Here is a 26,040-nt window from a genome sequence, read left to right as displayed (position 1 = left end):
TACATTCCAGGAGTCTACAGGTAAGACATATTATTATTATAAATTTATTAGAACAACTCTAGATAAGCGATAAGCACTAGTAGAATCCAAACTAGCAGTCTACCGCGAAAGACTTTCTCGAGCGACCAGCTCAGAGGCGCGCTGAGAGATTTGTGACATGTCATAGGGAGGTGCGTGCGCAATCGGACGGAAACAAGTTTAATGTTTACATTCCAGCTTCTGGCTTCCTCTTAAACGTGCGACTAGATGTGAGGGTATGAGAGATACCCATTTGTACGACTGAAAACAGACTAAAACATATATTTATACAAGGGTGGGCATACTTGAATTATATATCTATACAAGGGTGGGCACCCTTGAGTCATATCTATACAAGGTGGGCATACTTGAATTATATATCTATACAAGGGTGGGCATACTTGAATCATATCTATATAAGAGTGGGCACACTTGAATTATATATCTATACAAGGGTGGGCATACTTGAGTCATATCTATATAAGAGTGGGCACACTTGAATCATAGCCATACAAGGGTGGGCACACTTGAATTATCCATACAAGTAATATAGGTATATATATCTTGGAACAGCAAAACTCAAACAAAATGTGGTACCCTGAGATGACGACCTTCCCACCTTGAATATCTCGGACATGACGACCTTCCCACCTAGAATATCTCAGACATGACGATCATCGTAACGCCTCTCACCTTGAATATCTCTCACCTTGAATATCTCGGATTTGACGATCATCGTAACGCCTCTCACCTTGAATATCTCTCGCCTTAAGCTTGAATATTTCGGACATGACGAGCATCGTAACGCCTCTCACCTTGAATATCTCGGACATGACGAGCATCGTAACGCCTCTCAACTTGAACATCTCTCACCTTGAATATCTCGGACATGACGAGCATCGTAACGCCTCTCACCTTGAATATCTCTCACCTTGAATATCTCGGACATGACGAGCATCGTAACGCCTCTCAACTTGAACATCTCTCACCTTGAATATCTCGGACATGACGAGCATCGTAACGCCTCTCAACTTGAACATCTCTCACCTTGAATATCTCGGACATGACGATCATCGTAACACTCTCACCTTGAATATCTCTCACCTTGAATATCTCGGACATGACGAGCATCGTAACGCCTCTCACCTTGAAGATCTCAAACATTTCGACCATTGTTACACCTCGTTTGTGGTAGAAAATGTAAAACCTCTCACCTTGAATATCTCGGACAGGTTCTTCAGCGACTGGTTGAGATGCAGCAACAACTTTTTGGTGTCATTGATTTCACTGTAGCGGTTGGAATCAAAGAAGATGGAGGCAAGCCATGCTCCGAAGCCCCGCCTCCTGGGCTTGGGCGTGGCCTGCTGGGTGGCGATGGCCTCTCGTGCCAGGATCAGCTGATGTATCAGTTCACCGATCTGAAGTAGAAGGAGGACGTCACTGTCACACAATGAGGATGTGTATGTTGTCAACACTGCACCCGTAAATAATTGAGCTAGCTGTCGGTGTATGAAGACACCCAACCCTACCACAAACTGTAAGTCACTGTGCCAGACCAACTGATTCAGGAAGACCTATTCCAACTCTGGTGGTGGACTTAGATATGTCCTCTGTGACTGGCCATTGGATATTTCAGGGGAGCTGGTATTTTATTCTAAAAAAACCCAGTTGTCCAAAGAAAATGCTTGAAATATATAATTATGTTTCAAACTGTTGGAGAAAATAGAAATTGCATACAACAATTGGGTTTTTTTTACAATGAAATGATTATATAACCCTATCCTGACGAATTTGCTTACCTCTTCCCGAAATGTAGTGGAAACTCTTGTGCAGTGTTCTCAATGAACAGAAAACATCTCATTCAAACACACCATCTCAAGTGCAAACACACCTAAACATGTGATCACTGGTTTAACTGACACATGAAGTGGTGTAACTGACACATGAAGTGGTGTAACTGACACATGAAGTGGTGTAACTGACACATGAAGTGGTGTAACTGACATATGAAGTGGTGTAACTGACCCATGAAGTGGTGTAACTGACACATGAAGTGGTGTAACTGACACATGAAGTGGTGTAACTGACACATGAAGTGGTGTAACTGACACATGAAGTGGTTTAACTGACACATGAAGTGGTGTAACTGACATATGAAGTGGTGTAACTGACACATGAAGTGGTGTAACTGACACATGAAGTGGTGTAACTGAGACATGAAGTGGTGTAACTGACATATGAAGTGGTTTAACTGACACATGAAGTGGTGTAACTGACATATGAAGTGGTTTAACTGACACATGAAGTGGTGTAACTGACATATGAAGTGGTGTAACTGACCCATGAAGTGGTGTAACTGACACATGAGTGAGTGAGTGAGTATGGTTTTACGCCGCTTTTAGCAATATTCCAGCAATATCACGGCGGGGGACACCAGAAATAGGCTTCACACATTGTACCCATGTCGGGATTCGAACCCGGGGCTTCGGCGTGACGAGCGAACGCTTCAACCACGAGGCTACCCGACCGCCCCAACTGACACATGAAGTGGTGTAACTGACATATGAAGTGGTTTAACTGACATATGAAGTGGTTTAACTGACACATGAAGTGGTGTAACTGACACATGAAGTGGTTTAACTGACACATGAAGTGGTTTAACTGACACATGAAGTGGTGTAACTGACACATGAAGTGGTTTAACTGACACATGAAGTGGTTTAACTGACCCATGAAGTGGTGTAACTGACACATGAAGTGGTGTAACTGACACATGAAGTGGTGTAACTGACACATGAAGTGGTGTAACTGACACATGAAGTGGTGTAACTGACACATGAAGTGGTTTAACTGACACATGAAGTGGTGTAACTGACATATGAAGTGGTGTAACTGACATATGAAGTGGTGTAACTGACATATGAAGTGGTGTAACTGACACATGAAGTGGTGTAACTGACACATGAAGTGGTTTAACTGACACATGAAGTGGTGTAACTGACACATGAAGTGGTGTAACTGACATATGAAGTGGTGTAACTGACATATGAAGTGGTTTAACTGACATATGAAGTGGTTTAACTGACACATGAAGTGGTGTAACTGACACATGAAGTGGTTTAACTGACACATGAAGTGGTTTAACTGACACATGAAGTGGTGTAACTGACACATGAAGTGGTTTAACTGACACATGAAGTGGTTTAACTGACCCATGAAGTGGTGTAACTGACACATGAAGTGGTGTAACTGACACATGAAGTGGTGTAACTGACACATGAAGTGGTGTAACTGACACATGAAGTGGTGTAACTGACACATGAAGTGGTTTAACTGACACATGAAGTGGTGTAACTGACATATGAAGTGGTGTAACTGACATATGAAGTGGTGTAACTGACATATGAAGTGGTGTAACTGACACATGAAGTGGTGTAACTGACACATGAAGTGGTTTAACTGACACATGAAGTGGTGTAACTGACACATGAAGTGGTGTAACTGACATATGAAGTGGTGTAACTGACACATGAAGTGGTGTAACTGACCCATGAAGTGGTGTAACTGACATATGAAGTGGTGTAACTGACCAATGAAGTGGTGTAACTGACACATGAAGTGGTTTAACTGACACATGAAGTGGTGTAACTGACACATGAAGTGGTGTAACTGATATATGAAGTGGTGTAACTGACATATGAAGTGGTTTAACTGACACATGAAGTGGTGTAACTGACATATGAAGTGGTGTAACTGACATATGAAGTGGTTTATCTGACACATGAAGTGGTGTAACTGACATATGAAGTGGTGTAACTGACACATGAAGTGGTTTAACTGACACATGAAGTGGTGTAACTGACACATTAAGTGGTGTAACTGACATATGAAGTGGTGTAACTGACATATGAAGTGGTGTAACTGACACATGAAGTGGTGTAACTGACATATGAAGTGGTGTAACTGACATATGAAGTGGTGTAACTGACACATGAAGTGGTGTAACTGACATATGAAGTGGTGTAACTGACACATGAAGTGGTTTAACTGACACATGAAGTGGTGTAACTGACACATGAAGTGGTGTAACTGACATATGAAGTGGTGTAACTGACATATGAAGTGGTGTAACTGACATATGAAGTGGTGTAACTGACATATGAAGTGGTGTAACTGACATATGAAGTGGTGTAACTGACACATGAAGTGGTGTAACTGACATATGAAGTGGTGTAACTGACATATGAAGTGGTGTAACTGACACATGAAGTGGTGTAACTGACATATGAAGTGGTGTAACTGACATATGAAGTGGTTTAACTGAAACATGAAGTGGTTTAACTGTAACATGAAGTGGTGTAACTGACATATGAAGGGGTGTAACTGACACATGAAGTGGTGTAACTGACCCATGAAGTGGTGTAACTGACACATGAAGTGGTGTAACTGACACATGAAGTGGTTTAACTGACCCATGAAGTGGTGTAACTGACACATTAAGTGGTGTAACTGACATACGAAGTGGTGTAACTGACATATGAAGTGGTGTAACTGACACATGAAGTGGTGTAACTGACATATGAAGTGGTGTAACTGACATATGAAGTGGTGTAACTGACACATGAAGTGGTGTAACTGACATATGAAGTGGTGTAACTGACACATGAAGTGGTTTAACTGACACATGAAGTGGTGTAACTGACACATGAAGTGGTGTAACTGACATATGAAGTGGTGTAACTGACATATGAAGTGGTGTAACTGACATATGAAGTGGTGTAACTGACATATGAAGTGGTGTAACTGACATATGAAGTGGTGTAACTGACACATGAAGTGGTGTAACTGACATATGAAGTGGTGTAACTGACATATGAAGTGGTGTAACTGACACATGAAGTGGTGTAACTGACATATGAAGTGGTGTAACTGACATATGAAGTGGTTTAACTGAAACATGAAGTGGTTTAACTGTAACATGAAGTGGTGTAACTGACATATGAAGGGGTGTAACTGACACATGAAGTGGTGTAACTGACCCATGAAGTGGTGTAACTGACACATGAAGTGGTGTAACTGACACATGAAGTGGTTTAACTGACCCATGAAGTGGTGTAACTGACACATGAAGTGGTGTAACTGACACATGAAGTGGTGTAACTGACACATGAAGTGGTGTAACTGACACATGAAGTGGTGTAACTGACACATGAAGTGGTGTAATTGACACATGAAGTGGTTTAACTGACATATGAAGTGGTGTAACTGACATATGAAGTGGTGTAACTGACATATGAAGTGGTGTAACTGACATATGAAGTGGTGTAACTGACACATGAAGTGGTGTAACTGACATATGAAGTGGTGTAACTGACATATGAAGTGGTGTAACTGACACATGAAGTGGTGTAACTGACATATGAAGTGGTGTAACTGACATATGAAGTGGTGTAACTGACACATGAAGTGGTGTAACTGACACATGAAGTGGTGTAACTGACACATGAAGTGGTGTAACTGACACATGAAGTGGTGTAACTGACATATGAAGTGGTGTAACTGACACATGAAGTGGTGTAACTGACATATGAAGTGGTGTAACTGACACATGAAGTGGTGTAACTGACATATGAAGTGGTGTAACTGACACATGAAGTGGTGTAACTGACACATGAAGTGGTGTAACTGACATATGAAGTGGTGTAACTGACACATGAAGTGGTGTAACTGACATATGAAGTGGTGTAACTGACATATGAAGTGGTGTAACTGACACATGAAGTGGTGTAACTGACACATGAAGTGGTGTAACTGACACATGAAGTGGTTTAACTGACACATGAAGTGGTGTAACTGACACATGAAGTGGTGTAACTGACATATGAAGTGGTGTAACTGACATATGAAGGGGTGTAGCTGACACTTGAAGAGGCTGCAGTGGTTTCACTAACCTGGCTGTGCATCCTCTCCCCGAACAGAGGCACATATTGGAAGCCCGGCGCCTCGAGGTCGGCCAGGTGCGGGGGTAATGAGGGCAGCAGGTGTGGGGGCAGGTGATCGGAGGACAGGTAGCTGGCGCCCAGGTCTGACATCGGCATGCGGGTGGCGCGGTACGACCAACTCTCACCTGTAACAGAGCAATCAACATATGAAAGTTCCATCTTTTTTCTCTGCAAGCAACACTGAGATACTGTCTTTTGTCTGATAACTGAGTTTCGTTTTAGACATTGAAAAGCAAATATATTCTTGAAACCTTGTGGTTGATCATTTAAGCCAGATGTAGATAGCACAGAGTCAAGTAAAGTGTTCTGCGTGAGACGTGTCACAATGTTACTGAAGAATAACACCAGATCATGTGTGTCTCCTAGCCTACCTCTGAAGATCATCTCTGCAAGGTTTGGCAGACACAGCACCTGGAACACACAAAGCAGCGACATTAGGTGTGTGTGAGTGTGTGTTGTATATTTATGTGTGTGTGTATATGTGTATGTGTGTGTGTGGTGTTTACATTTATGAGTGTGTGTGTGTGTTTATGTGTGTGTCTGTCTGTTTAGTGCGTGTGTATGATCTGTGTGTGGTGTGGTGTATGCATGTGTTATGTGTGTGTGGTGTGTTTTGTACATTTATGAGTGCATATGTATGTGTGTGTGATGAGATACCATGCCGCAGTTTAACATGAGTACCCCACTTAGACACAGTAAATTGACTCCATGCCGACAGGTCCTTGTTTTAGACCCTAATGCTGAGCTCCAGGCAGGGTAACCCTATAGGCACACTGTGAAGTGTGTGTTACCTTGGTTAACCCTATAGAGCAAGTAGGCACACTGTGAAGTGTGTGTTACCTTGGTTAACCCTATAGAGCAAGTAGGCACACTGTGAAGTGTGTGTTACCTTGGTTAACCCTATAGAGCATGTAGGCACACTGTGAAGTGTGTGTTACCTTGGTTAACCCTATAGAGCATGTAGGCACACTGTGAAGTGTGTGTTACCTTGGTTAACCCATAAAGTATGTAGGCACAGTGTGAGGTATGTGTTACCTTGGAAACCCTGTAGAGAATTTAGGCACACTGTGGGGTGTGTGTTACCTTGGTAACCCTGTAGAGTATGTAGGCACACTGTGAGGTGTGTGTTACCTCGGTAACCCTGTAGAGCATGTAGGCACACTGTGAGGTGTGTGTTACCTTGGTAACCCTATAGAGCATGTAGGCACACTGAGGGGAGGACAGGTCGAGGCGGAACACGCGTGGCAGGAAGTGCTGGAACATCACAGTGTAGAACAGCAGGTTGTCCTCAATAAACTGACACCTGAAATACAGCAGTAGAAATGTGGGTGGTACTTCCAGCATTGTGGGGGTTCAGGTCATGTCATGGTACTGGGCGCTGGGACAATGGGGGTCACAAAGATGGGATTCTGGGCAGTGGGTGTCAGGAGGATGGGTTTCTGGGCAGTGGGTGTTGGGAGAAGTGGATTCTGGGCAGTTGGGGTTAGAAGAATGGGATTCTTGGCAGTGGGTGTTTGGAGGATGGGTGTCCCAGCAATGGAGGTTAGAACGATGTCCGGAAGATCAGTGAGTGAAGATGAGTGTCTGTAAGATGGGAGTATGTAAGATGGTTGTCTGGAGATGGTTGTCTGAAAGATGGGTGGGTGAAGACAAGTGTCTGGAAGATGGGTGTCTGGAAGATGGGTGTCTGGAAGATGGGTGTCTGGAGATGGGTGTCTGGAAGATGGTTGTCTGGAAAATGGTTGTCTGGAAGATGGCTTTCTGGAAGATGGGTGTCTGAAAGCTGGGTGGGTGAAGACAAGTGTCTGAAAAATGGGTGTCTGGAGATGGGTGTCTAGAAGATGGGTGTTTGGAAAATGGGTGTCTGGAAGATGGGTGGGTGAAGACGAGTGTCTGGAAGATGGGTGTCTGGAAAAAGGGTGTCTGGAAGATGGGTGTCTGGAGATGGGTGTCTGGAATATGGGTGTCTGCAAGATGGGTGTCTGGAAAATGGTTGTCTGGAAAATGGGTGTCTGGAAAATGGGCGTCTGGAAAATGGGCGTCTGGAAAATGGGTGAATGGAAGATGGGTGTCTGAAAATGGGTGTCTGGAAGATGGGTGGGTGAAGACGAGTGTCTGGAAGATGGGTGTCTGGAAAATGGGTGTCTCGAAGATGGGTGTCTGGAATATGGGTGTCTGGAAAATGGGTGTATGGAAAATGGTTGGGTGAAGACGAGTGTCTGGAAGATGGGTGTCTGGAAAATGGGTGAATGGAAGATGGGTGTCTGAAAATGGGTGTCTGGAAGATGGGTGGGTGAAGACGAGTGTCTGGAAGGTGGGTGTCTGGAGATGGGTGTCTGGAAGATGGGTGTCTGGAAGATGGGTGTCTGGAGATGGGTGTCTGGAAGATGGGTGGGTGAAGACGAGTGTCTGGAAGATGGGTGTCTGGAAAATGGGTGAATGGAAGATGGGTGTCTGGAGATGGGTAACTGGAGATGGGTGTCTGGGAAGATGGGTGTCTGAAAGATGGGTGTCTGGAGATGGGTGTCTGGAAGATGGGTGGGTGAAGACGAGTGTCTGGTAGATGGGTGTCTGGAAGATGGGTGTCTCGAGATGGGTGTCTGGAAGATGGGTGTCTGGAAAATGGGTGTCTGGAAGATGGGTGGGTGAAGATGGGTGTCAGGAGATGGGTGTCTGGAGATTGGTGTCTGGAAGATGGGTGTCTGGAAAATGGGTGTCTGGAAGATGGGTGTCTCGAGATTGGTGTCTGGAAAATGGGTGTCTGGAAGATGGGTGTCTGGAAGATGGGTGTCTGGAATATGGGTGTCTGGAAGATGGGTGTCTGGAAAATGGGCGTCTGGAAAATGGGTGAATGGAAGATGGGTGTCTGGAAGATGGGTGGGTGAAGACGAGTGTCTGGTAGATGGGTGTTTGGAATATGGGTGTCTGGAAAATGGGTGTCTGGAAGATGGGTGTCTAGAGATGGGTGTCTGGAAAATGGGTGTCTTGAAGATGGGTGTCTGGAATATGGGTGTCTGGAAGATGGGTGTCTGGAAAATGGGCGTCTGGAAAATGGGTGAATGGAAGATGGGTGTCTGGAAGATGGGTGGGTGAAGACGAGTGTCTGGAAGATGGGTGTATGGAAAATGGGTGTCTGGAAGATGGGTGTCTGGAATATGGGTGTCTGGAAAATGGGTGTATGGAAAATGGTTGTCTGGAAAATGGGTGTCTGGAAAATGGGTGTCTGGAAAAAGGGTGTCTGGAAAATGGGTGAATGGAAGATAGGTGTCTGGAAAATGGGTGTCTCGAAGATGGGTGGGTGAAGATGGGTGTCTTGAGATGGGTGTCTTGAGATGGGTGTCTGGAGATGGGTGTCTGGAGATGGGTGTCTGAAAGATGGTTGTCTGGAAAATGGGTGTCTGGAAAATGGGTGAATGGAAGATGGGTGTCTGGAAGATGGGTGTCTGAAAGATGGTTGGGTGAAGACGAGTGTCTGGAAGATGGGTGTCTGGAGATGGGTGTCTGGAAAATGTGTGTCTGGATGATGGGTGTCTGGAAGATGGTGTCTGGAAGATGGGTGTCTGGAAGATGGGTGTCTGGAAGATGGGTGTCTGGAGATGGGTGTCTGGAAGATGGGTGGGTGAAGACGAGTGTCTGGAAGATGGGTGTCTGGAAGATGGGTGTCTGGAAGATGGGTGTCTGGAAAATGGGTGTCTGGAAGATGGGTGTCTGGAAGATGGGTGTCTGGAAAATGGGTGTCTGGAAGATGGGTGTCAGGAGATGGGTGTCTGGAGATTGGTGTCTGGAAGATGGGTGTCTGGAAGATGGGTGTCTGGAAAATGGGTGTCTGGAAGATGGGTGTCTGGAGATGGGTGTCTGGAAAATGGGTGAATGGAAGATGGGTGTCTGGAAGATGGGTGTCTGGAATATGGGTGTCTGGAAGATGGGTGTCTGGAGATGGGTGTCTGGAGATGGGTGTCTGGAAGATGGGTGTCTGGAGATGGGTGTCTTGAGATGGGTGTCTGGCGATGGGTGTCTGGAAGATGGGTGTCTGGTAATGGGTGTCTGGAAGTTGGGTGGGTGAAGATGGTAGGGTGAAGATGAGTGTTTGGAGATGGGGGTCTGGGCACATGAGTACAGATAGATGATGATGATGCCAGTGGATGGCTTTACTCCTGGACTACTCACCATCTGTCATCCACTCTCTTGTCCCTCAAGTCTGTGGGGTCAGGACGGTGCGGGTCTTTACTCTGGTAGTACTGGTTTGGCTCGGTGTAGCGCCATGGCTGGATGTAGCTAAGCCACGTCTCTAGCACCTGCACCACACACAAGGCCATGAAAGTACTTCACTACATCACAGACAAGGCCATGAAAGTACTTCACTACATCACAGACAAGGCCATGAAAGTACTTCACTACATCACAGACAAGGCCATGGAAGTACTTCACTACATCACAGACAAGGCCATGAAAGTACTTCACTACATCACAGACAAGGCCATGAAAGTACTTCACTACATCACAGACAAGGCCATGAAAGTACTCCAATACATCACAGACAAGGCCATGAAAGTACTTCACTACAACAAACAAACAAACAAACAAACAAACATGACTGTGACATGGTGACAACAACTATCTCACCATCCGGAAAGATGAGTCCAGTGGCCATCTTTCAAAGGCGTAGCCCAGGAAGTTGTACATCTTCTTCTGTAGGATCTGAGGCACAGCAGTCCTAAACATACAACACAACAGGTCAGTGCTGCAGTGGGCGTACATCTCAGTGCTAAATAGGGCTGTTACCATTCACTCGTGTATTCGGTAGGGCTGTGTATTGACCTGGATTTTGTAATGCAATATATTGCCATACTTTAACCTGTATTGCGATACGTATTGCAATATATTGCCATACTTTAACCTGTACTGCGATAAGTATTGCAATATATTGCCATACTTTAACCTGTACTGCGATACGTATTGCAATATATTGCCATACTTTAACCTGTACTGCGATACGTATTGCAATTTGTTGCAAACTTACAGTTTCATTTTCAGATACTCTCGGTGTAGAGAGATCCGCGAACGGGCTATTGCCGTGAGGAGCTTGATAGTCGCGATGTGTACACACTCATTGTTAAAAAGATTGTCAGAGGCAAATTGTATCAGAAAGATACTATTTTCCATCTCCATATTGATTAGGAACACATAAATATACTTATTTATAATTGCCCCAATATATGGCTACATTGACAAACGTATCACAATACGTATTGAAGATTTTCACCACAATATACCGGTAATACAACACACCCTTAGTGTTCGATGAATCCAACCGCATCCTTTCATGAATTGAATTTGTTATTCGTGGACACAAGAATTGAATATTTAAGAAAACATTTTTTTTAACTAAAAACATCCAAAAGAACTAATCACATTCATGCATAGATTTGTTCAAAGATATTTATATTTTATTTGACAATAATGTGGTCACTGGTCATTGTCGCATTTGAACAGATACTAGTACCTGGATAAGTGCAGTATATAAATGTATGATATAATAATTATCAATAACACTGTCAACATGGTCAAACCATGTCAAAAACATTATTTTGTTATTGTTGCACTGAATATAATAAATAATACATCAACTGTTACTGTCTTCATGGTCTTCGTGAATAAATATTCACATCCGTGAGCCTATATTCGTGATATGTATCGTATTCACCTCATAGTTTATTCGCTGCAGCCCTAGTGGTAAAGTAGACATACATCGGTTGTACAGAGCTATAGATAAACTTTTTTGTCATTTGGGTATTTTACCCAGGAGTTGGATTTTGATTGGGTATTCCACAATTGACTCCCATCGCTGTGTACTGATCGCCTACTTACCTCTTAAACTCCTCCATTGGGGGATGGATGGCTGTTTGGTAGGGGGAGGTAATCACATTGGGGGCGCTGTTTGTGAAGAAATGCAGGTACTTGACGAGGAGGCGAACCATCTTCACCTGGTTGAGACTGGGCATATAGCTATCCTGGTTGGGAGAGAAAAATACACAAACTGACAGCAGATCCTGCTTGACTGTTGTCCCGTGGATCAACTGAAGCCAGATGAGGCCACAAACTGAGATGTCATCACTCATCCATCCAGCACATATACTGTTCCTTCCTCCCCCAAACCCGACACCTGCATCACAGAGACCTGGCAGTAATACTATAGATTAAATACTGCAATCAGAACTGTTGAATAATCTCATTAAACCCTGGCAGTAATACTATAGATTAAATACTGCAATCAGAACTGTTGAATAATCTCATTAAACACTGGCAGCAATACTATAGATTAAATACTGCAATCAGAACTGTTGAATAATCTCATTAAACCCTGGCAGTAAAACTATAGATTAAATACTGCAATCAGAACTGTTGAATAATCTCATTAAACCCTGGCAGTAATACTATAGATTAAATACTGCAATCAGAACTGTTGAATAATCTCATTAAACCCTGGCAGTAAAACTATAGATTAAATACTGCAATCAGAACTGTTGAATAATCTCATTAAACCCTGGCAGTAAAACTATAGATTAAATACTGCAATCAGAACTGTTGAATAATCTCATTAAACACTGGCAGTAATACTATAGATTAAATACTGCAATCAGAACTGTTGAATAATCTCATTAAACACTGGCAGTAAAACTATAGATTAAATACTGCAATCAGAACTGTTGAATAATCTCATTAAACCCTGGCAGTAAAACTATAGATTAAATACTGCAATCAGAACTGTTGAATAATCTCATTAAACCCTGGCAGTAATACTATAGATTAAATACTGCAATCAGAACTGTTGAATTATCTCATTAAACCCTGGCAGTAAAACTATAGATTAAATAATGCAATCAGAACTGTTGAATAATCTCATTAAACCCTGGCAGTAAAACTATAGATTAAATACTGCAATCAGAACTGTTGAATAATCTCATTAAACCCTGGCAATAATACTATAGATTAAATACTACAATCAGAACTGTTGAATAATCTCATTAAACACTGGCAGTAATACTATAGATTAAATACTGTAATAAGAACTGTTGAATAATCTCATTTAACCCTGGCAGTAATACTATAGATTAAATAATGCAATCAGAACTGTTGAATAATCTCATTAAACCCTGGCAGTAAAACTATAGATTAAATACTGCAATCAGAACTGTTGAATAATCTCATTAAACCCTGGCAATAATACTATAGATTAAATACTACAATCAGAACTGTTGAATAATCTCATTAAACACTGGCAGTAATACTATAGATTAAATACTGTAATAAGAACTGTTGAATAATCTCATTTAACCCTGGCAGTAATACTATAGATTAAATAATGCAATGATAACTGTTGAAAAATCTCATTAAACCTTTGCAGTAATACTATAGATTAAATACTGCAATCAGAACTGTTGAATAATCTCATTAAACCTTGGCAGTAATACTATAGATTAAATACTGTAATCAGAACTGTTGAATAATCTCATTAAACACTGGCAGTAATACCATAGATTAAATACTGCAATCAGAACTGTTGAATAATCTCATTAAACCCTGGCAGTAATACCATAGATTAAATACTGCCATCAGAACTGTTGAATAATCTCATTAAACCCTGGCAGTAATACTATAGATTAAATACTGTAATGTTAAGTGTTGAATAATCTCATTAAACCCTGGCAGTATATACTATAGATTAAATACTGTAATGTTAACTGTTGAATAATCTCATTAAACCCTGGCAGTAATACCATATACTCTTGCTCACAACAAGCAAAGAACAATCTTGCATCACAACATTCTAAAAAAAAAAAGTTATCATTGTGTGTAATTCTAAGAATACTACATCGTTTACATCAAAGCCATAATTCCTGCAATAATCCCCACAAATTCAACAGATCCCAAACTGTCAAACCATAGCTTGTGCAAAAGCCTTTGCACATCTTCACATTTTTTCCAATCGCTAAATCCACTCCATGCAGATAGATTGAGGAGGTGGAAGGGACTACTTCCTGACGTGATAGAGGGCATGAAAGTCTGGAAAGAGGGTCCACACTTCTGCTGAGGGCAAGGATGGAGTATTGCCTTGGTGGCAGCCTTGTGTAGGAGTCTTGGAGAGGACCCTTGCACATAGACAGTGGTGTATCAGGTGGGAGCCTTGTGTAGGAGTCTTGGAGAGGACCCTTGCACAGAGACAGTGGTGTATCAGGTGGCAGCCTTGTGTAGGAGTCTTGGAGAGGACCCTTGCACACAGACGGTGGTGTATCAGGTGGCAGCCTTGTGTAGGAGTCTTGGAGAGGACCCTTGCACAGAGACAGTGGTGTATCAGGTGGCAGCCTTGTGTAGGAGTCTTGGAGAGGACCCTTGCACACAGACGGTGGTGTATCAGGTGGCAGCCTTGTGCAGGAGTCTTGGAGAGGACCTTTGCACAGAGACAGTGGTGTATCAGGTGGCAGCCTTGTGTAGGAGTCTTGGAGAGGACCCTTGCACACAGACAGTGGTGTATCAGGTGGCAGCCTTGTGTAGGAGTCTTGGAGAGGACCCTTGCACAGAGACAGTGGTGTATCAGGTGGCAGCCTTGTGTAGGAGTCTTGGAGAGGACCCTTGCACAGAGACAGTGGTGTATCAGGTGGCAGCCTTGTGTAGGAGTCTTGGAGAGGACCCTTGCACAGAGACAGTGGTGTATCAGGTGGCAGCCTTGTGTAGGAGTCTTGGAGAGGACCCTTGCACACAGACGGTGGTGTATCAGGTGGCAGCCTTGTGCAGGAGTCTTGGAGAGGACCTTTGCACAGAGACAGTGGTGTATCAGGTGGCAGCCTTGTGTAGGAGTCTTGGAGAGGACCCTTGCACACAGACAGTGGTGTATCAGGTGGCAGCCTTGTGTAGGAGTCTTGGAGAGGACCCTTGCACAGAGACGGTGGTGTATCAGGTGGCAGCCTTGTGTAGGAGTCTTGGAGAGGACCCTTGCACACAGACAGTGGTGTATCAGGTGGCAGCTTGTGCAGGAGTCTTGGCGAGGACCCTTGCACAGAGACAGTGGTGTATCAGGTGGCAGCCTTGTGTAGGAGTCTTGGAGAGGACCGTCGCACACAGGAAAGAAGTGAGGATTCCTAAAGGCTTTTGCACGAGGTATGGTTTACCTAACAACTGGTTGGGACGACTGACAAGGAAGTAGATGTCTGTTGATAATCTAGGGATTTTTTCAGCACAGCGTGATGTTAGCAAAAATGAGGACTTATGGCTTTGATGTAATAGATGTAGAGTATTCAAAGGACGTATCTCTCTTCAGCATGAATGAGGACTAAATAAAAGTGCATCTATGAGACAGCATGCTTCAGAGGATTAGGAATAAATATTTGAGAAGATAAACAGACAACACATATACATGTATTAAAACAACTGTTCACATTAACCACTGGTTCCAGGTCCATGTTATCATGCTAAAGTATATAAATACTGAACAGAATGAAGCCTGGGTTCACTCACAAGTACCACTTACCACTTTCTACTACCATGTCAATAAATGTCAAATAAATTAGAAGTGCTCACAAACTCATCAACTGTAGCTGAATGACAACCATGATCAGACAAGTTAGAAGACTCACGGCAGGTTGAAGATATATACACATGGAAGCTGAACAGCAGCAGCAACAGCAGCAGTAGCATTTGGACTGTTTGACAGAGAGTGTTTGTGTGCCTGTGTGTTTGCCTGTGTGTGTGTGCGTGTCTGTCTGTCTATGTCTATGTGTCTGTCTGTCTGTGTCTATTTGTGTGTCCGTGTGTGTCTGTCTGTCTGTGTGTATTTCTGTGTGTCTGTATGTGACTGTATGTCTGTGCATCTGTGTGTCTATCTGCATATGTCTGTCTGTGTGTCTGTCTGCGTATGTCTGTCTGCGTATGTCTGTCCGTGTGTCTGTCTGACTGTATGTATGTGCATCTGTGTCTGCGTATGTCTGTCTGCATATGTCTGTCTGTGTGTCTGTCTGACTGTATGTCTGTGCATCTGTGTCTGGTTCGTACTTTCAGCTGTGTACATTATCCAACATGTCACATCTACAAAGCACATCCTGGCAGTGAGTTGCCACAATGGAGCTTATTCACTATAACCACACAAAATGAAATGAAATAATAAAAAAACATAATCTAAAAGGAGTGAAGACCTATAAATCAAGTTGCCAAGGAAATCAGTCAAGTAGCAGGGTGTAGTAAAGCAGGGATGGAGACAAGCATATATATACAGCATACACAACCACTACCACTTAATTACACCCATCATTAGAAAAACACAATATTCAGATCCATCACCATGGAAACGTACACTAATGTATAGTCATTGCCATAGAAACATATATATGCGAATCCACTGCTACGGTGACAAACAATAATGGGAGACTACTGTCATGAATATCCATTCCTATGGTAATATGCAATAATGTACATCCATCGCCATAGAAACATGCACAATACTCACAAACAAGTAGGCAAAAGGGTCTGGCTGATATGCTGGAGAGTGTCTGCAGTACCGCATGGGCTAAATCAGAGATGATCACATGGAGACACAACTGATGCTATGCAGACCTGTCAGTCTTACTGCATTGGATGATTTCTCCCTCATCCGAATGAGAGCAAATTTCTCCCACAAAACAGCATTATTCATTAACTTAAATATTCACCTCCATTGTCCCGTGAGAAAAAACAAAGAACAGGAAGTTTGCAATTACAGAGTTTTCCAATTTAATCAGTATGCATACATACATGTGCTACCTCCCAGTCTGCCCGGGACACTGCCAGATAAGCGACCCTTGCTTGACCCCGATGGGCCTTCAACGAGTAATTAACTGGTTACTAAATCCATATTGTGAATGATTTAACAATTTTAACTGTAAAGAAAACTTGGATAGTCCTAACAGTTGCCTGAAGGGATGAACTTGAAATAAATAACCAGCCGACTACTTATTATTTCCTGAAATGAACTGTTCTCTTCATGTTCTAAGCATGATTACTCCTCCATAATTCAATAACAAAGATATATATATCCAGCCCAGTTATACACGACTTTATTTCTTATCAGATTTGTGTGCACAGAAATATCAACATAGAACTGTATCAAATTTTCGTGAGAATGTATCCTGTGATTATTTTATACAAACTGTTTGGCTGATAGTTTGCTAGTGTCCCAGGTCGACAATCTAATTTGCATACAAAAGTACGAGTCAGCCAATAAGATTGATACATGTCAAGGTCAGAAAGGTCAACAACGACAAGGGGCATTACATTCAGAAATTGTAGTGAAAGTAATAGTACTTCCAAATATGGCACACAAGGAATAGCGCAAACATTTCTGGGAAATTTATCAAGCAAAGTAGTTTGACTTTCAACAGACTACCGCAGACAGAAAAAAACAAACAATATATCATAATGAAATAAGGGGTGACAATATTGATATTTGGGGGGGCGTATTCTGTAACCAAAGTCTTGCTAAATACTGCATCATGAGCAACCCTGACAATTGGTCTGATTGCACGGCTTCAACTAGTCAAGCTTATTAATCGGTTTCAGTGTCTGATATGGGACCCAGTAGATTGGGCTGGGTTCATTCTTGGAGGAGGTGAATGCAAAAGAAAATTCAGCTAGCTGTACGCATACAATGAATAATTATTTATTGTTTTAAAATATTTTGTTTTCTTAATAAAATTCATATAAAAGTTATAAATTATCTTCTTAGCTTCAATATTTAAAAAAAGTCTCCCCCTTGGGGGAGCAAATCTCCCCTGTGTCCTGATGAGGGTCTGACAGGTGTGTGCACTATGTAGTTATTATCCAAGTACAATACATTTATCTATACAATAATACAGCACTTAAACACCCGTGTAGACAAATCTGGATCCTGCAACATCTGACAAGCCAAATGTGTGTCCTGCAACATCTGACAAGACAAATGTGTGTCCTGCAACATCTGACAAGACAAATGTGTGTCCTGCAACATGAGTAGACAAATGTGTGTCCTGCAACATCTGAGAAGACAAATGTGTGTCCTGCAACATCTGACAAGACAAATGTGTGTCCTGCAACATCTGACAAGACAAATGTGTGTCCTGCAACATCTGACAAGACAAATGTGTGTCCTGCAACATGAGTAGACAAATGTGTGTCCTGCAACATGAGTAGACAAATGTGTGTCCTGCAACATCTGACTAGACAAATGTGTCTCCTGCAACATCTGACAAGACAAATGTGTGTCCTGCAACATCTGACAAGACAAATGTGTGTCCTGCAACATGAGTAGACAAATGTGTGTCCTGCAACATGAGTAGACAAATGTGTGTCCTGCAACATCTGACTAGACAAATGTGTCTCCTGCAACATCTGAGAAGACAAATGTGTGTCCTGCAACATCTGAGTAGACAAATGTGTGTCCTGCAACATGAGTAGACAAATGTGTGCCCTGCAACATCTGACTAGACAAATGTGTGACCTGCAACATCTGAGTAGACAAATGTGTGTCCTGCAACAACTGAGTAGACAAATGTGTGTCCTGCAACATCTAAGAAGACAAATGTGTGTCCTGCAACATCTGACTAGACAAATGTGTGTCCTGCAACATCTTAGAAGACAAATGTGTGTCCTGCAACATCTGAGTAGACAAATGTGTGTCCTGCAACATCAGTAGACAAATGTGTGTCCTGAAACATCCGACTAGACAAATGTGAGTCCTGCAACATCTGAGTAGACAAATGTGTGTCCTGCAACAACTGAGTAGACAAATGTGTGTCCTGCAACATGAGTAGACATATGCGTGTCCTGCAACAACTGGTTTGGTAAGTGTGACAGCAGCTTCACATATGCCCTCCAACTTCCCACATTTCTGACCTCTGACATCTTCTCATGGTTCTAATCCTATCATTATCAGTTCCAAGGCAAGACATCAGTGGGTGACAGACATCACACACTGACAGAGCTCATTCCAGACAAGACATCAGTGGGTGACAGACATCACACACTGACAGAGCTCATTCCAGACAAGACATCAGTGGGTGACAGACATCACACACTGACAGAGCTCATTCCAGACAAGATATCAGTTGGTGACAGACATCACATACTGACAGAGCTCATTCCAGACAAGACATCAGTTGGTGACAGACATCACACACTGACAGAGCTCATTCCAGAAAAAACATCATTTGGTGACAGACATCACCCTCTGACAGAGCTCATTCCAGACAAGACATCATGAGGTGACAGACATCACCCTCCAACAGAGCTCATTCCAGACAAGACATCAGTTGGTGACAGACATCACATACTGACAGAGCTCATTCCAGACAAGACATCATTTGGTGACAGACATCACACACTGACAGAGCTCATTCCAGACAAGACATCAGGAGGTGACAGACATCACCCTCCAACAGAGCTCATTCCAGACAAGACATCAGTTGGTGACAGACATCACACACTGACAGCGCTCATTCCAGACAAGACATCATTTGGTGACAGACATCACCCTCTGACAGAGCTCATTCCAGACAAGACATCAGTTGGTGACAGACATCACCCTCCAACAGAGCTCATTCCAGACAAGACATCAGTTGGTGACAGACATCACACACTGACAGAGCTCATTCCAGACAAGACATCAGTGGGTGACACACATCACACACTGACAGAGCTCATTCCAGACAAGACATCAGGAGGTGACAGACATCACACACTGACAGAGCTCATTCCAGACAAGACATCAGTGGGTGACAGACATCACACACTGACAGAACTCATTCAAGACAAGACATCAGTTGGTGACAGACATCACACACTGACAGAGCTCATTCCAGACAAGACATCAGTTGGTGACAGACATCACACACTGACAGAGCTCATTCAAGACAAGACATCAGTTGGTGACAGACATCACACACTGACAGAGCTCATTCCAGACAAGACATCAGTTGGTGACAGACATCACACACTGACAGAGCTCATTCCAGACAAGACATCAGTGGGTGACAGACATCACACACTGACAGAGCTCATTCCAGACAAGACATCAGTGGGTGACAGACATCACCCTCTGACAGAGCTCATTCCAGACAAGACATCAGTAGGTGACAGACATCACGCACTGACAGAGCTCATTCCAGACAAGACATCAGTAGGTGACAGACATCATACACTGGCGGAGCTCATTTCAGACAAGACATCAGTAGGTGACAGACATCACACACTGACAGAGCTCATTCCAGACAAGACATTAGTGGGTGACAGATATCACGCACTGACGGAGTTCATTCCAGACAAGACATCAGTTGGTGACAGACATCACACACTGACAGAGCTCATTCCAGACAAGACATTAGTGGGTGACAGATATCACGCACTGACGGAGTTCATTCCAGACAAGACATCAGTGGGTGAAAGACATCACACACTGACAGAGCTCATTCAAGACAAGACATCAGTTGGTGACAGACATCACACACTGACAGAGCTCATTCCAGACAAGACATCAGTTGGTGACAGACATCACACACTGACAGAACTCATTCAAGACAAGACATCATTGGGTGACAGACATCACACACTGACAGAGCTCATTCCAGACAAGACATCAGGAGGTGACAGACATCACCCTCTGACAGAGCTCATTCCAGACAAGACATCAGTAGGTGACAGACATCACACACTGACAGAGCTCATTCCAGACAAGACATCACCCTCTGACAGAGCTCATTCCAGACAAGACATCAGTGGGTGACAGACATCACACACTGACAGAGCTCATTCCAGACAAGACATCATTTGGTGACAGACATCACGCACTGACAGAGCTCATTCCAGACAAGACATCAGTTGGTGACAGACATCACACACTGACAGAGCTCATTCCAGACAAGACATCAGTGGGTGACAGACATCACGCACTGACAGAGCTCATTCCAGACAAGACATCAGTTGGTGACAGACATCACACACTGACAGAGCTCATTCCAGACAAGACATCAGTTGGTGACAGACATCACACACTGACAGAGCTCATTCCAGACAAGACATCAGTTGGTGACAGACATCACACACTGACAGAGCTCATTCCAGACAAGACATCAGTAGGTGACAGACATCATGCACTGACAAGACATCAGTAGGTGACAGATATCACACACTGGCGGAGCTCATTTCAGACAAGACATCAGTAGGTGACAGACATCACGCACTGACAGAGTTCATTCCAGACAAGACATCAGTGGGTGACAGACATCACACACTGACAGAGCTCATTCCAGACAAGACATCAGTAGGTGGCAGACATCACACACTGACGGAGCTCATTCCAGACAAGACATCAGGAGGTGACAGACATGGCAATACTAAGTATATTGCAGACACACTCATGTAGAAGTTGCTAGGATACGGTCCACTCCAGGCAATACTAAGTTCATTGCAGACACACTCAAGTTGAAGTTGCTAGGATACGGTCCACTCCAGGCAATACTAAGTTCATTGCAGACACACTCAAGTAGAAGTTGTTAGGATACGGTGCATTGGAACCATGGGAATACTTTGTTCATTGCAGACACCTAAGAAGAAGTTGCTAGGATAAGGTCCACTCCAGGCAATACTAAGTTTATTGCAGACACACTCAAGAAGAAGTTGCTAGGATACAGTCCACTTCAGGCAATACTAAGTTCATTGCAAACACACTCAAGTAGAAGTTGCTAGGATACGGTCCACTCCAGGCAATACTAAGTTCATTGCAGGCACACTCAAGTAGAAGTTGCTAGGATACGGTCCACTGGAACCATGGCAATACTAAGTTCATTGCAGACACACTTAAGTAGAAGTTGCTAGGATACGGCCCGCTCCAGGCAATACTAAGATCTTGGCTAACACTCAAGTAAGAGTGTCTAGGATACGGCCCACTCCAGGCAATACTAAGATCTTGGCTAACACTCAAGTAAGAGTGGCTAGGATACGGCCCACTCCAGGCAATACTAAGATCTTGGCTAATACTCAAGTAGAAGTTGCTAGGATACGCCCCACTCCAGGCAATACTAAGATCTTGGCTAACACTCAAGTAAGAGTGGCTAGGATACGGCCCACTCCAGGCAATACTAAGATCTTGGCTAACACTCAAGTAGAAGTTGCTAGGATACGGCCCACTCCAGGCAATACTAAGATCTTGGCTAACACTCAAGTAAGAGTGGCTAGGATACGGCCCACTCCAGGCAATACTAAGATCTTGGCTAACACTCAAGTAGAAGTTGCCAGGATACGGCCCACTCCAGGCAATACTAAGATCTTGGCTAACACTCAAGTAGAAGTTGCTAGGATACGGCCCACTCCAGGCAATACTAAGATCTTGGCTAACACTCAAGTAAGAGTGGCTAGGATACAGCCCACTCCAGGCAATACTAAGATCTTGGCTAACACTCAAGTAGAAGTTGCTAGGATACGGCCCACTCCAAGCAATACTAAGATCTTGGCTAACACTCAAGTAAGAGTGGCTAGGATACGGCCCACTCCAGGCAATACTAAGATCTTGGCTAACACTCAAGTAGAAGTTGCTAGGATACAGTCCAAAGTAACCAAGGTGACACAAAGACATACTTACAAAGGATGCATGAGGAAAGGATGTTTTTTCGGTGTCCACTGGATTCTGATTCAACCAAAACTCTGCCAACACCTGGAACATGGAAAACAGTTAGGGTTAGGGTTACAGGTCATGTTAATACACATATGAAGACTGTTTGAATTCTGTCATGTGATGTCAGCAGTGTGAAATCAGTTATGTAACGTCAATAGTGTGAATTCAGTCATGTGATGTCAATAGTGTGAATTCAGTCATGTGATGTCAGTAGTGTGAATTCTGTCATGTGATGTCAGCAGTGTGAATTCAGTCATGTGATGTCAGTAGTGTCAATTCAGTCATGTGATGTCAGTAGTGTGAATTCAGTCATGTGATGTCAGTAGTGTGAATTCTGTCATGTGATGTCAGCAGTGTGAATTCAGTCATGTGATGTCAGCAGTGTGAATTCTGTCAGGTGAATTCAGTCACGTGATGTCAGTAGTGTGAATTCTGTCATGTAATGTCAGCAGAGTGAATTCAGTCATGTGATGTCAGTAGTGTGAATTCAGTCATGTGATGTCAGTAGTGTGAATTCAGTCATGTGATGTCAGCAATGTGAATTGAGTCATGTGATGTCAGTAGTGTGAAATCAGTTATGTAACGTCAATAGTGTGAATTCAGTCATGTGATGTCAATAGTGTCAATTCAGTCATGTGATGTCAGTAGTGTGAATTCTGTCATGTGATGTCAGCAGTGTGAATTCAGTCATGTGATGTCAGTAGTGTGAATTCTGTCATGTGATGTCAGCAGTGTGAATTCAGTCATGTGATGTCAGTAGTGTGAATTCAGTCATGTGATGTCAGTAGTGTGAATTGAGTCATGTGATGTCAGAAGTGTGAATTCAGTCATGTAACGTCAATAGTGTGAATTCAGTCAAGTGATGTCAGCAGTGTGAATTCAGTCATGTGATGTCAGTAGTGTGGATTCAGTCATGTGATGTCAGTAGTGTGAATTCAGTCATGTGATGTCAGCAGTGTGAATTCAGTCATGTGATGTCAGTAGTGTGAATTCAGTCATGTGATGTCAGTAGTGTGAATTCTGTCATGTGATGTCAGCAGTGTGAATTCTGTCATGTGATGTCAGCAGAGTGAATTCAGTCATGTGATGTCAGTAGTGTGAATTCAGTCATGTGATGTCAGTAGTGTGAATTCTGTCATGTGATGTCAGCAGTGTGAATTCAGTCATGTGATGTCAGCAGTGTGAATTCTGTCAGGTGAATTCAGTCACGTGATGTCAGTAGTGTGAATTCTGTCATGTAATGTCAGCAGAGTGAATTCAGTCATGTGATGTCAGTAGTGTGAATTCTGTCAGGTAACGTCAGTTGTGTTAATACAGTCATGTGATGTCAGTAGTGTGAATTCAGTCATGTGATGTCAGTCACATGATGTAAGTCATGTGAATGTGGTGTTGTGAATGTGGTGTTGAGAGTGTGCTGTTGTGAGTGTGGTGTTGTGAATGTGGTGTTGTGTATGTGGTGTTGTAAGTGTGTTTTTGAGAGTGTGCTGTTGTGAATGTGGTGTTGTAAGTGTGGTGTTGAGAGAGTGGTGTTGTGAATGTGGTGTTGTGAATGTGGTGTGGTGAGTATGGTGTTGAGAGTGTGGTGTTGTGAGTGTGGTGTTGAGAGTGTGGTGTTGTGAATGTGGTGTTGTGAATGTGGTGTTGTGAGTGTGGTGTTGTGAATGTGGTGTTGAGAATGTGGTGTTGTGAATGTGATGTTGTGAGTGTGGTGTTGAGAGTGTGATGTTGTGAGTGTGGTCTTGAGAGTGTGGTGTTGAGAGTGTGGTGTTGTGAGTGTGGTGTTGAGAGTGTGATGTTGAGAGTGTGGAGTTGTGAGTGTGGTGTTGTGAGTGTGGTGTGGTGAGTATGGTGTTGAGAGTGTGGCGTTGTGAGTGTGGCGTTGAGAGTGTGGTGTTGTGAATGTGGTGTTGTGAGTGTGGTGTTGTGAATGTGGTGTTGAGAGTGTGGTGTTGTGAATGTGATGTTGTGAGTGTGGTGTTGAGAGTGTGATGTTGTGAGTGTGGTCTTGAGAGTGTGGTGTTGAGAGTGTGGTGTTGTGAGTGTGGTGTTGAGAGTGTGATGTTGAGAGTGTGGTGTTGTGAGTGTGGTGTTGTAAGTGTGGTGTTGTGAGTGTGGTGTTGTGAATGTGATGTTGTGAGTGAGGTGTTGAGAGTGTGATGTTGTGAGTGTAGTGTTGAGAGTGTGGTGTTGAGAGTGTGGTGTTGTGATTGTGGTGTTGAGAGTGTGATGTTGTGAGTGTAGTGTTGTGAGTGTGGTGTTGTAGTGTGGTGTTGTGAGTGTGGTGTTGAGAGTGTGGTGTTGAGAGTGTGGTGTTGTGAGTGTGGTGTTGTCAATGTGGTGTTGTGAGTGTGGTGTTGAGAGTGTGGTGTTGTGAGTGTAGTGTTGAGAGTGTGGTGTTGTGAGTGTGGTGTTGAAAGTGTGGTGTTGTAGTGTGGTGTAGTGAGTGTGGTGTTGTGAGTGTGATGTTGTGAGTGTGGTGTTGTGAGTGTGGTGTTGAGAGTGTGGTCTTGTGATGGTGGTAATGAGAGTGTGGTGTTGAGAGTGTAATGTTGTGAGTGTGGTGTTGAGAGCGTGATATTGTGAGGGTGGTGTTGAGAGTGTGGTGTTGTGAATGTGGTGTTCTGAATGTGGTGTTGTGAGTGTGGTGTTGTGAGTGTGATGTTGTGAGTGTGGTGTTGTGAGTGTGGTGTTGAGAGTGTGGTGATGTGAATGTGGTGTTGTGAGTGTGGTGTTGTGAGTGTGGTGTTGTGAGTGTAGTGTTGTGAGTGTGGTGTTGTGTGCGTAGTGTTGTGAGTGTGGTGTTGTGAGTGTAGTGTTGTGAGTGTAGTGTTGTGAGAGTAGTGTTGTGAATATGGTGTTCTAGTGTGGTGTTGTGAGTGTAGTGTTGTGAATGTGGTGTTGTAAATGTGGTGTTGTGAGTGTGGGGTTGTGAGTGTGGTGTTGTGAATGTGGTGTTCTAGTGTGGTGTTGTGAGTGTGATGTTGTGAGTGTGGTGTTCTAGTGTGGTGTTGTGAGTGTAGTGTTGTAAATATGGTGTTCTAGTGTGGTGTTGTGAGTGTAATGTTGTGAATGTGGTGTTGTGAGTGTGGTGTTGTGAGTGTGGTGTTGTGAGTGTGGTGTTGTGAGTGTGGTGTTGTGAGTGTGGTGTTGTAGTGTGGTGTAATGAATGTGGTGTTGTGAGTGATATGTTGTGAGTGTGGTGTTGTGAGTGTGGTGTTGAGAGTGTGGTCTTGTGATGGTGGTAATGAGAGTGTGGTGTTGAGAGTGTGGTGTTGAGAGCGTGATGTTGTGAGGGTGGTGTTGAGAGTGTGGTGTTGTGAATGTGGTGTTGTGAGTGTGGTGTTGTGATGT

At 43.4% G+C, this 26,040-nt stretch overlaps 1 protein-coding gene across 2 annotated transcripts in view; it reads right to left on the bottom strand.

Moving 5' to 3' along the window:
- Positions 1–26,040, bottom strand: part of LOC139456072 (sphingomyelin phosphodiesterase 4-like) — a 76,675-nt gene that overhangs the window by 20,689 nt on the left and 29,946 nt on the right. Inside the window, exons 7-15 of one of the 2 annotated variants that reach the window (XM_071237577.1) lie at positions 22,657–22,728; positions 16,519–16,578; positions 11,889–12,031; positions 10,644–10,734; positions 10,188–10,315; positions 7,200–7,323; positions 6,392–6,431; positions 5,970–6,145; positions 1,233–1,436 (exon numbers count right to left, since the gene is read on the bottom strand). In XM_071237577.1, the coding sequence (XP_071093678.1) occupies positions 1,233–1,436; positions 5,970–6,145; positions 6,392–6,431; positions 7,200–7,323; positions 10,188–10,315; positions 10,644–10,734; positions 11,889–12,031; positions 16,519–16,578; positions 22,657–22,728 (1,038 nt within the window). The remainder of the gene's footprint in view (positions 1–1,232; positions 1,437–5,969; positions 6,146–6,391; positions 6,432–7,199; positions 7,324–10,187; positions 10,316–10,643; positions 10,735–11,888; positions 12,032–16,518; positions 16,579–22,656; positions 22,729–26,040) is intronic. The other variant, XM_071237578.1, reaches the window with a different exon arrangement.

The sequence above is a fragment of the Haliotis cracherodii genome, unplaced genomic scaffold (assembly GCF_022045235.1).
Source record: "Haliotis cracherodii isolate W230 unplaced genomic scaffold, xgHalCrac1.p SCAF_11, whole genome shotgun sequence".
Taxonomy (NCBI): Eukaryota; Metazoa; Mollusca; class Gastropoda; order Lepetellida; family Haliotidae; genus Haliotis; species Haliotis cracherodii.
This window is presented reverse-complemented; position numbering and strand designations above follow the sequence as displayed.